General features: G+C 40.0%; 2 protein-coding genes across 4 annotated transcripts in view; both read right to left on the bottom strand.

The window, feature by feature from the left end:
- Window positions 1–878: 878 nt before the first annotated feature.
- Window positions 879–6,587, bottom strand: dap1b (death associated protein 1b). The gene is made up of 4 exons (XM_079518543.1): window positions 6,429–6,587; window positions 5,359–5,458; window positions 2,606–2,669; window positions 879–1,420 (listed from the first exon to the last, which is right to left on the bottom strand). Exons 1-4 carry the CDS (start codon window positions 6,493–6,495, stop codon window positions 1,301–1,303), a joined length of 351 nt encoding a protein of 116 aa, XP_079374669.1. The 5' UTR covers window positions 6,496–6,587; the 3' UTR covers window positions 879–1,300.
- Window positions 6,588–9,408: 2,821 nt separating this feature from the next.
- pkp4 (plakophilin 4) overlaps window positions 9,409–12,714 on the bottom strand; it is a 109,832-nt gene continuing 106,526 nt past the window's right edge. For all 3 annotated transcript variants that reach the window (XM_079518251.1, XM_079518249.1, XM_079518250.1), the window contains exons 21-22: window positions 12,026–12,105; window positions 9,409–10,568 (exon numbers count right to left, since the gene is read on the bottom strand). In XM_079518251.1, the coding sequence (XP_079374377.1) occupies window positions 10,323–10,568; window positions 12,026–12,105 (326 nt within the window). In that variant the 3' untranslated portion in view covers window positions 9,409–10,322. The remainder of the gene's footprint in view (window positions 10,569–12,025; window positions 12,106–12,714) is intronic.

Genomic DNA, 12,714 nt, shown 5'->3' with positions numbered 1-12,714 from the left:
GCTGTTACATTCCACAAGCAGAGCAGTGCTCAGTCACCTTAATTTAAATGCTTGTTTCCCCCCCCCCCCCCCCCCCCCCATGCCTAATTTAGAATTCCTCATATACGGTGTCACACACCAAAACTAGCAGATCTACAAGTTCACAAGGCATTGCATCCAGAACACATTGAGCTTGTAGATTTATGTAGGTCATTTTCAGACACCAGGATAGAGAAGCTACCATGTTACGAAGTTACGTCGTGAACTTGCTCTGTCTGGAAGACCCAGACAAAGTATAATAAACCATGGTTAATGGGTCCGAATGGCTAGAGTTTGTTAGCCTGGCTAATAAGCCAGACTAATATGACACCTTCGGTCTGGCTTATTAGCCAGGCTAAGATTTTGTACCCACATTTTATTGAATGGCAGTTCTCAAAGAGTTGCGTCTATAGTGCTTGGTTAACTTGAAATAGTCATCTCAAAATAGTCTTTTTTGTGGCAAGTCTGAATAATAGCCTGAACATGCAGACTGCAGAGACTAACTACAAAGACGCATTCAGTTCAAAGATGTGTACAAAAACAAAGTTACCGTGATGACATTGGTAAATAGAATACAGTAACTTCTGAATGATGACTATAATCACCTACATAATACTGTTAACTTAGAACAATTATTTGATACTATGTGACATAAGTACTAAAGGGGATAAAAACACAAAAGTAGCAGTAAAGTATAATTGCATATCTACTACTAGGTGTAGTAATTTCTGAAGCCATGGACCTTCAAACCTATGCTTCAAATTTAAACATTTGGCGCCACCCAGTGGATATGATGGGTTACTGAGAAAGGCTAAATTGATTAGTTTCTCCATGAAAAAGAAAACAATACAAGCTGCCTGTTACTGGCATGCATTCATTTATTCAAACTACTGACAAGTGCCAAGAAATTGATTACAAAAGACTTTACTGAAACAGTACAGAGTACAGACTCATAAGCTTTACTTTCCTCAAGCAACATACTTAATACCAAAATGCCCATATAGTTTTAGTCCACTGGTGCTTACAAAAACAGGGTTCTCTTAGTAAGACTCAAGGCACATTAAATGCTCGTTTATAGAAAAACAAGTTAAGCAACCCTGTAAAAGCTTATCTAATATTGTGTAAAATTAGCAAAGTCTACAAATATGCTTGACAAAAGCTTTAGGTCTCCTTTTATTCAGAATTAACATTAACTCTTCATAGACAACATATCAGTCCCCTCATGTCTAACACTTCCTGTTTGTCTGTCACACTACATCACATTGGTCCACCTCAGGGCATCTTAACACAACTTCCTAGGTTGCTGGATGGGGAAAGCCCTGGGAGAGTGAAGCTTCTCCATGGCAGGGCGGACTCTGCTGTGCCTCACACTCACTGGTGTCTCTGGAAAGTCATGGCCAAACTGCAAAGATGCATACAAAACTCATTTAACAGAGATTAGGACACAAAAGTGAAGTGAAGTGTCACACAACACACCATAGAAAACCCATTCTGCGAAGTGGCTGTGAAGGTCATAAGGGATGCACGATTTGACATTTTGGCCAATATCCGATTACCAATTATGTAATACAAATTTCCAGTAGGAAACTTGTAACTTACACAGGTTAGTAAATCAGTGGATTCTTATTACCCGATTTATTAAGCCTACTGATGCACACATTAGTTCAAACAACTTAAATGTAGCATTTTTCCAAATTGTTGACCCCTTTGAAAGCTTTCCTAGAAACACTCATTGAATATGTAGCCTTCAAAAGGCATTTTCCACTTCACAGTCAAACATTATAAAATATCTAGAATGTCCAGAAAAATGTGATTATGCGATGGCAGAATTTACAGCATAATTAGCCAAACTGGCACAGATTATGCAGGGGTCCGTTTTTTCCCAAAGGGTGCATAATCCTGCATATTTCACCACATTAAAATCATGCAAAACTGCATATTTTGCTACTTTTTGCATATTTAGAATATTTCACAACTTTACACATATTTCACAATTTAAAAGGCTGCATATTTCTTGTCAATCAAGGATTGTAGCCCCCATAATAAAGAACTTTAGCTTGCATAATCAAGGATTTTTGCCTGCGTTTTCTGGAGGGTCTAAATATCAGTAATATTGGTTCGATACTGATATTTTTAATGCAGTTATGATGACTGTCAGATTAATCGTGCATCCCAAGTTTTCATTTCAACACTTAAGACTGCTAAACCAAAGTTTCCCCGAGTTCATTTTATAGTCTTTCCCTGCGTAATAAGAGAAGCCTGAGTTTTGTTTTATTGAGCCTGGAGGGCACATTTGATAATTTATGAGAAATCATACGTTTTCTACAGGTTCTTTGTCACATGTTTGGATCACATGACCGAAAAAAACCCCAAAAAGTCCCCACAATGGACCCCGCAATACGATCAGCTCAGTTTTTCTAACTTTTTTTTCACCGATCGATCATGGATTATCTTCCGAGTCCAGGACAGTAGTGTGCACTATTTTAAGGCACCCGTGGGTGGAATGGAACGACGTACAACATGAGGGTGATTCTTCAAAGGTTAGTGAAAAACACATGCAGTCAATATAAATATAATTTATATTTACCTTGTCCAAGCTTCCTGCTACAAGGATGCTGACTTGTTGCATTCGGTTGGCAGTGGCAAGAGACCTACAACCAAATCACAGGTTTAATGACGACAATACGTTTTCCACTCATCCTAGAGTAGACAGTCAATCACCGTTTGACACAAATTGACAGTTACATTTTCAAACAAGTATGAGTAAAATCAAACAAGAATGAGTCAAATCAGTCTCACCTTTTATATATCAATTAATGAGGTATTTTACTATACATTATATGGAATCCACTTTAGCCAGTATTCCTTCTACCTCATGGAAGATATATGGCTCCATTTTCATCACTGCCTATACCCCTTATCCCGAAACTTCTTTGCCTTTACTTTTTTGAAAAACATTTTACAACTAGCCAATCTACCCCAACTACAACAATATTTTGAAAAAATGTTTTCAAAAAAGTAAAATAAAAACTTTTAGGAGTAAGGCAGTGACGAAAATAGGGCCCATAGTCGCTGTATACTGTAGTAATAGACTAGTGGCGTTACCACTAATTTGAGGAAGACCCAGTAAGGCATTTTTGAGTGGTGCAACCACTCTAAGGAACAGCAATGTCTGTGTTAACCTATTGCGTGTTAACCCATGTGTGTGACTATGAGTACCAGTAGGGGCAAAAGTGGCACTGTTGTGCCAGAAACAGAGAGAGATATTGCCGCACTGTTGCCTGCTAATGAGAGAGAGGGGGAGGGGGGGGGGGATTTTGCAACTACACCTAACAACCTAACCTTAACCTCAGTAAAATTGTCTCCAAAAAGTAGCGTAGTGGAAAATCAACTGGAGTAATATGGCACAATTAAGGGGATAAATCCAATGCAAAAACAATTGATGAGGGAGACCACTGTAGTGATTATCTCATTTACTGCCAGCATTGAGTCAGTCTGTAGTCCCTTCACTGCCTCTGGATGCAGCCGGGACTGAAGACCCCAATATTCACCCCAAAATGAACCAGAAGAAAAATCAGCTAAAGATAATGTAGCTACCGTCTTTTTACAAGTCATCCGAAGCGTTAATATAGTTTTAAGATTGCAGTTAACATGGCAGTGGACGGCAGGGAATCATTTCATTGACAGACCACAGGCAGCCGAGCTTTACCTAGCAACAGGGACGCTGCTTGAAAGTGGATATCAGCGAGACCATTCTGAATCAATGAAAACCTAAAAAGGATGTCCTTGACAGGAAATGTGTTCTAATGTGAACCCTTCCCAGGCTTGACAAGACATGATTTCACATTACTGCCTGAAGAAGAGTTCTTGTACTTGCACTAAAGTAGTCTGTAAGATTATTTTGCCTTGTACAGCAGTCTCCCTCCACAATTAACATCATATGATGCTCTGTGGCATTAAAGAAAATGGATCAAGATGGCAAGAGAAAGGAGAGCCTGCTGCCTCAGCCGGTTAAGTCACAATCCATATACCGGTTAATTCACAATCCATATACCGGTTAATTCACAATCCATATACATCACGCACACTAGTGTGCGTGATGACCTAGGTTTGGATCAAACCCCTGTCTTGTCTGGTCTTGCCTTGCACTCCCTCTCTCTGGCCCTTGTTTCCCATGTTGCTACACTCACCCTTTTGTAATAAAGCATGGAATGCCTTTTTTTAGAAGGCAAGAGGAAAAGATCCAAGACTATAAAAGAGGGTAGTTAATAGAGCACGGATGGCAAGCGCCTCAGTCACAAAGACTGTTCAACTTGCTAAGCATGTCAAAGCAGGATGTGAGCAGACTGTGTCAACAGTCCCATGATCTCGCTTCAATAACTGCATGCGGAAAGGGATGTTATGGTAGGGTTGCAATGGTTTGGGTACACACTCATCACTCAACTCAATATAAAGTTATTACCTTTATATCCTGATAAAAGCGGTTGCTTGCTTACATGATTACCTTTTTTATTTATCTTAGAGTACTGCACCCGTCCTGTGTATGTTCCACTTTCTACTGTTGCCTTATTTGTTGCTGCATTTTCATCCAGGCCTCAATATCCTATACATTTCTTATTTGAATCCAGGACATATTTTGACTAGTTACTATAACCCATCACTTGCCTTTGACTCAATCTTGTGTGACTTTTTGGTTTTTCGGTTCCAACATCTGACTTTCGGAATAAGGTCATATGGCAGCCAAGTCTATGGACGTTTGTTTGTTTAGAGCACTTTTAACAGAGAGTGGCAGCCAAGTCTATGGATTTGTTTAGAGCAGTTTTAACAGAGAGTGGCTTTGTTTAGAGCACTAAATGTGACATCATGTGGCAGCCAAATCTATGTACTTTTAATGTTGGTTTACAGCACCCTTAACAAACATTTCCAGGCACCCCTCACATGAGTGATTTACAGTGATTTTGAGGGCCTCTTATGTCCAGCTTTTGGTGTGTGTGAACCCCAAATTTTGTCCTAAAACAAACATTAAATGACATTGGACAATTTTGAGTGTTTGTGTAAACACAAACATTGCATAACACAAAAATTGAAGACGAAGGTGAGGACGCAAATTCTGATTGGCAAATGTCCACCAAGAGCGCCCCTCACTTCACACAGGTGTGATTTTTTTAATCTCCAACCAATGGTGATTGATTGTGCGACCCTGGCTTGTGTGCTGGACACTTGTTGGGACTCAATGTCGACTTGAGATGAGGATACTTGGACTTGTGAACCAGAGACTTTACTTGGGACTTGTTGAGTGACATGACTATAACACTCACTGTTTAGAGATGTATACTTTACCTGGGCTTATCAGGGCTCTTGGTCACTTTGTCTGATGTTCCATGATGGGAGGAATTATCTTCCAGGTTTCTCTTGACCACTCGTTTGCCTCCAGCCTTCACTATCAATCAAGGAGTAGAGTTGAGAAAATGTTAATTAAAATACAAAACGCACAATATTAGCCAATATTTTGCTTAAGTATAAAAAAAATCCAATCAGTGCTGATAAAGATGTAAAGGCAAATCATCTAACCCAGGCTTAATAACTGAGATTACCGGAAAGTGAAGCAAGCTTTATGATTGACTGCCTGCCTACATACAAGACTTGTCTGGAAAACGGGTTTGATTTATGTATGAAATAAAGTTTGAAGTGCAATACCATTCAAAGGTGGGGCCATATATTGTGCCACTTAGGATAGAAATGTTGCCCTGCAGCCCTGGCCTGCACTGTCGCCTACAAATAAGGCTAAGGGGCTCATAAATAAGGAAAAACGCTGTAAACGTTAGAATATTTCCCCAAACGATGAACACACCGTTTGTGGGCAAGCAATTTATTGCACAGAATCACGAATTATCATGAATGGGCATCAGTTGAAAACCGAACAGAGATCTGTTCCCTCTGACAGTGATGCGAGCACACAGTGTACTATTTCTGCACTTAATAGGAGGATCTGTGCCACAAAGCCAGCCAGTCGTTCTCACAATGATGCTCTTCCAAAAACGAATACTGCAGAGCAATTTGTTGTACGCTAATAAACCAAACCACTACTATTACTGTTGTAATTAACTTAAATTACAATCGTTCGCGTCGTGCAACACAACAAAATAATCCGTTTTAAAAGAAGAATTTACCGAATAAAAGCAATTGAACAATACACGGGAAAAAATGTTTCTCATGCACGTACTCATGATGTTGTGCTGAACATAATTTCGCTGATTTGATCAAACAGGTTATTAGACGAGAACCCATTGTTTGTTATCCCGGAGAGAACAAAACACGCAGCAATCGTTCGCGTTCGATTGAAAAAATATACACAAATATACACATTTATACAATTGTGTATAAATGTACCGTCCGGAATAAAATCTTACCTGCAGGAGGGTGACCAGCTTTCAGCAAAGGATTCTCCTTCAAACCAGACTTTGACATTTGCACCATTTTGAACTTTCTTTCAACAACAACAGCTCAACATCGATCTCAAACGCCCACAGTCGCTAGTTTTTATCCTAAATACAAACATGACGTCACAGCGAGAGTGTCCCGTCGCTTGAAATGAAAACAAAAGAAAGACACCAGATCTGCAAGCTACGAGCCCGTAGTGATCTATGGATCACGTGACCCGTTTTTTAACTTGTAGATCAGCGTTCTTTTTCGCACGCTTCAGGCGGCAGGAGGGTAGGGCATATATCCCATAGCCCGGAGGAGCGATCGTGCTGTGATTGGCGAGCTCGCCCACTATGAGCTCGCCGAGCGATGCGCCCTAAGGATGCGGAAGTGCTCATTCTATCTCAATGGGATAGTTCCAATGATTGGAACTATAGCCCATAGCACCCCAGATCAAAGCGTTTTTGGCTGGCTACTGGCTAGACACTGGCCCGAGAGCGCTGGTTGTTAGGCGACCGTATAGCTGAGACATAAAATGTCCAAAAGATTGTTATTGGACTAGTAGCCTAAAGTAGGTTAGGCTACTAGGTTGACTTGACAATAATGCACACCCTCACTTAAATCATGATAACTACAAGTAGCGCCGCCATGGCACGGGAAAAATAATACAAAAAAGTGTAAAGCAGAAACCTGTGGCCTGTAGAATGATGTTTACCATAGGGTGCACGTTGCTGTTTGACGATGTTGCGTAATGGTCCTAATGGAAAAAATGCTGAAATATGCCTGAATAATGCGTTTTATATTAACTGTACACATTATATGGAGACATTGAGGGCTGGATAATAATTCTAGAACCTTATGGCAGAGTACTTATCGTCTGTGGAAGTGTGGAGGCAAGTGGAGCACTGGTAAGTTCGGCCCTAGCAACCAGATATCACTTATTCTGATAGTGAGATAAAACTTTATACCAACACACTTCACATTATTTGATAAACAATACAATATGCTTTTCAAAAAGTACAAAACACTAACAACTTAATACAATGATTATGACAAGGAACCGTGAAAACTGTAAAATAAAGTGAAACATTGTAGGCCGTGTAGGTTTAACAATCTGGTGATTAACGTGAAAGATATTCCTGAGTTAATAATATCCCCTGAGGAAAAATAAGTAGGCCTACAGTCAATATATATTATAATCATAAATCATGTCATGCTCTGTCTAGAGAAGTGTAACATCTCAGCAGCTCCTTAACATAAACACACGCCTGAGGTAATGGTCTCATGACATCCTGTTTTTCAAACTTTTGTTGTCCTCATGATCCTTTCAAACTGTTTTTTTTTTTAGTCTAGTCTTTGACTAAATAAGAACAATATGCACAATAAGGCATAGAAACATGGAAGACTGAACTTGAGAAAAAGAAGACCATGTAATTGTATTGTGACAGGGTCGGTTTTAATTGTGTGTGTGTATGTGTGTGTGTGTGTGTGTGGGGGGTTCTTGAAGACTCATATGCTGAGTTAATTGGCAGTGCCCGGATTTGGACCCATGACCTTGTGTTCAAAAGGCAAGAGCTCTACCTACTGAGCTAGACAGAATCTGTTGTTTCTTTGTTAACAGCAAAATCATTCAGTGTTTTTGACGACAATTATGTGTGTCCTTATGTGTGTCCTGCTTTTGGGCATTACCACAGTATGTTCGCTGTTCTTGTTTTCACGTACAAACTTCTCTTCAACTGGGTTTCAGACAATGGTCCATAGATTGCAATTTGTGTGTAGAACGTTTCACGCAAATTGCTAAAAAAATCCAGGCAGAAAATTAAGTATTTCTCAAACTGCTCAAAATGGCAGAAACTCTGAGGGCGGAGCTTTCTGGTCAAAGTGACAGTATGTATTATGGGCAGAAGAAGTATTTTCACAAAACAGCAATTTTCATTGGCTCATAAAACCTACATTTTTTCCAATTCAATTTTTTTTACTTCGGATTTTTTTGTCTGTATAGGTCCAAAGTTCACGTGTAGAACATTTCGTGTATTTTGATCAAAGATCCCGGGAGGAGATAGATTTTAACTGTTTTTCATATAATTCAAAATGGCAGGTGATCTAAAGTTTAGAGGTCAAAAGTCAAAACACGATACTTATGAGGCATGAGGAGACATACCGGTATATGTGTATCGAAGTGTCATTGCTGACGGTCAAACGGTTCATGAGTTATGCACGCTCAATGTTTGCATTTTCAATTGAGTGCTATAGCGCCACCTTTTGGCCAATGGTCGTGGGCTCTCACCGTTTGGCATAGCCCTCTACCATATTGCCGCGTTTCGCGAAAACCGACTGCACGGTTAAATCGGGTATTAATTGTTTTTCAAAGTTTCAACTGCTCAAAATGATGGTCGGAACTTACTGGCCAAAGTGAGATATGTTTAAACATGTGTAAACAAGGTCCATGGATTTTGACCAAACGAGGCATGAATTATGCCTGTTCAAAGTTTTCATTTTCAAGCGATTGATATAGCGCCCCCTTTGGCCAATTGGAGTAAGACTGGTTTCAGCGCTATTTGGCATGACCCTCTACCATATTGTAAAGTTTCATAAACATGTGACTCTGCATGTATATATTAGGGACCAATGGTCAAACTGTTCATGACATGAGCTATGCCTGTACAAAGTTTGCAATTTCAATTGAGTGCTAAAGCGCCACCCTTGGTCGTGGGCTTCGCATCCTCACCGTTGGCATAGCCCTCTCTACCATATTGTTTTGCGAAAACCGACTGCACGGTTAAGTTAGAACTGCTATTTTTGGCTTAAGAAGAAGGAGAAGAAGAAAAAAACAGACAAATAAATACAATAAGGGACCAAGAAGTCCCTTCTGGCTTGGTCCCTTATTACAATATGTGAATAAGAGGTTGAGGAGCGAGACAGAAAATGTGTACCTGTGAAGTCACAAAAAATTGTGCGATTACACAGTTCATTTAAAAAACAAAAGTGAACCTTTATTATCTTTGCACGTTTGAGTTTTGATGCCATATTTCTCCACATCTCATAATTTCTTTATATATTTATATATCTATAGAGATTTAACATGGCACAATTTGTTTAATTGTTTTTTTTTACCAGTGCTGATGAGCGTAAACCAGGTAACACGTTTTCTTTTGTTCTGTATTTACAATAAAATGAAGGAAATGTACACGACTCTATGGCATACACAATTTTGACAATACGTATGAATACAGTTTGATCCCTCTGTACAAACTAACATCTTTAGTTTACTATTATAATTTTACTTTCCTTTTTTTCTTTTTTTACAGATACTGTATGAGTTCACAATCCATTTTGGCTTCTGCACATACAACATACACTTTCCCCACCTAGACTCTTTGCCGCGTACCTTTCCTCACATGACTGACATCTTTCACCATGCTATCACAGCTATGGGTTTCAAAAAGAAACCACGAAAAAACCCAACAACAACTAACATCTAGACAGAGCAGGGCGCACATGTCTCATGATAGTGTCCCGTAACGTCCATCAACAGATCCACTGCATTATTCCATCTTCAAAAAAATAAAAAATAAAATAAAAAACATTCCTAAATTTCCTTCTTTGGCTCACATCCTCTTTCCATCTGTCTTTCGCTTGTTTGAACTCCCCTCCCCCCCCCCCCCCCCAACACACACACGCACGCACTCACTCACTCACTTTAGAATAAACTCGCACACAAAAAAAAAAGTTCATGAAATAGTTCATCTGTTGGGAGAGTGGGTTGTGAACCCCACACCTCTACTACAAGTCGAAGATGTCCCTCTAGATACAGATCTCGACGTCTTCTCATCTGAACCTAAAAGCACTTTGTCCCCACCCCCCCAGGGTTTCCCCTAGGTCTATACCCAGGAGTCAGGGGAGCCAGGGTACTGCTCTGCCCTGTATGAAGGCCTTTGTGTGCTAGAGTAAAAGTCCACGTAGTTGGTGGTGGATTTGAGTCCATGAGGCTGGGAGCTGTAGTCTGCCGTGGGAGGGTAGGTGATGACTTCATCCATGTAGGGCTCATCATAGCCATAGGGGTGCTGAAGGTACATTCTGTAGGTGTCATAGTTCCTCCTGCCTGGCTCCTCACCGTAGTACATTGGCTGCAGGAAGACAAGCAAAGATTTTAGGAATGTCCAAAAGGAATGTCATAAGGCATGTCGTGAGGCATGTCGTGAGGCAGAATGTAATGTAGAGAAAACAGCTTTTTTGTTTTTTTGTACATTTGAGGGGCGCTAGACCCTTCTATATTCAGCTGTAGTGTAGATTTCTGTCCTAACACAAACATTAAATGCCATTGATTGACAATGAATGGAGAATTTACGTCATACAGTATGTAGATGAGCAAATCGGTTATTTTGTGCTAGCACAAACATTAAATGTCATTGACAATGAATGGAGAATTTACGCCATATGTAGACGAGCAAATTGGCTATTTTGTCCTAACGCAAACATTTAATGGCATTGACAATGAATGGAGAATTTACGCCATATGTAGACAAGCAAATCGGCTATTTTCGTCCTACACAAAATTAAATTCCCATTGACAATGAATGGAGAATTTACATCATATGTGTCTGAGCAAATCGGTATTTTTGTTAAATTCCCATTGACAATGAATGGAGAATTTACGTCATATGTGTCTGAGCAAATCAACATGTTACGTCATGATTGATGATGTACGATGATAAATAAAGAGTGCCCCTCACATCACACGGGTGTGATTTTCTTAAAACTAGACGTGCCCCCTACTCAGGGGCCACGTAAGTACTCACCCCAACCAGCAATACTGCTCAATTCAATTTTATTATAGTGCCAAATTACAACAAGTTGTCTGAAGACACTTTACATAATGGAGCAGAGACATTGTCCCGCTCTGAGCAAGCAATGTTTACCAACCAACACATTTTGCTTTGCACCACTTCTTTCGTTCGCTGTGGCTTCCTTCACCCATGAACACAGATCTGGTGCTTGTTCCATTAAACATGCGGCCACAAACATGCTGGCGAAGCAGCACAAATGTGATGAAAAGCTCAGCCAATCAGTGAAGCCAAACAGACAGATATTTGGTGTGTCCATTGAGACCCGCGGACAGACAGATTTTTGAATTATTTTTGGTTTCTGATCAAATTGCCACTAGACACTGCATAGCCCTGGGTCAAACACAGGTTTAGTGAATACATAAACAGATTATGACTATCTTGAAACCTCAAAATGCTGTTAACAAAATAGCATATCCACAAGGTTGTATCGCAAAGCATTGCGAGCTTGTAAATAAAAAGGAATACAATAATAATTCTGAAATTCTTTTGACAAATGTGTGTGTATATATATATATATATATATATATATATATATATTCTTTTAAGTTAGGGAGAGGGGATAATTTTAAATAACAGCAGGAAAGTGTAAAAAAGGGATATTTACTTGCAACGCATAAAAATGGGCCTGTGTCCCAATGGCTATTGCCTAATTAGCTGTCACTTGCTGAAAGGAAACGGATCTTGTCGGAAAACGACACAGTGGTGTGATGGGAGTATAAATTGAGTTTATATTGTACCTGTGTTCTTCTTGGCTCCTCCCTTGTGGGTGAGGAATAGGACCCTATGTAATACGGAGAAGGTTGAGGTTTTAAAGACCCTAGAAGAGAAAAAGGGTATTAATGCACAGCAAATGCTCTTACAAATCCATGATATGAATCCCTTTAGGACTGGTGTCTGCATTTTGATAAAGAGGGAAAAAGCACTGCTATGCTCTATGCACTGCCAGGGGAGAAGAATAACACCAGGTTATGAAGCCAGCTACCAATGCATTGTCATCTACAAAACACATGTCATGGTTATTTTTTTCTTCTTTTTTTTGCACATTTTCCAAGCAGTGGAATCCTGAAACTCAATTCTCCACTTCTCTGTGTGGGGCTGGGAATGTTGAGGCCCAGGGTGCAGCTCAGTTAGTTTAGTCTGCCCTGCCAGTGTCTGACCCAGCCAATAGCCAGGCAGCCTGGGTAGCTCAGATAGCGGCTTTGGATGTTATCAGATGATTTAATCTCCGTCATCAGCAGTTATCTTATGAACACCATTCAATGCAGCCAGTATGGACATTTCCACATACTGACCTTGTTGTCAGCCATTGTCCGACTTGGCGTTGGTCGCGTTGTCCGACTATTACTAACCGTAACGGCAAAATCTAACCCTAACCGTAATCTCAGCCGTAATTCCCATGAACTCATATCAACAACCGACCCTGTAA

This window comes from Electrona antarctica (genome assembly GCF_951216825.1).
Source record: "Electrona antarctica genome assembly, chromosome: 13".
In the NCBI taxonomy this organism is placed as follows: Eukaryota; Metazoa; Chordata; class Actinopteri; order Myctophiformes; family Myctophidae; genus Electrona; species Electrona antarctica.
The sequence above is the reverse complement of the archived record's forward strand: the minus strand, read 5'-3'. Positions and strand labels throughout refer to the sequence as shown.

Bases quoted from the DNA above. Each gene is read 5' to 3' on its own strand.
- dap1b (XM_079518543.1), bottom strand. From the start codon at position 6,495: ATGGTGCAAATGTCAAAGTCTGGTTTGAAGGAGAATCCTTTGCTGAAA. The intron at 2,670-5,358 runs GTAAAGTATACA...ATTTGGTTGTAG, and splicing joins AAGAGCCCTGATAAGCCCAG to GTCTCTTGCCACTGCCAACC. The intron at 1,421-2,605 runs GTAAATATAAAT...GCATCTTTGCAG, and splicing joins TAGCAGGAAGCTTGGACAAG to TTTGGCCATGACTTTCCAGA.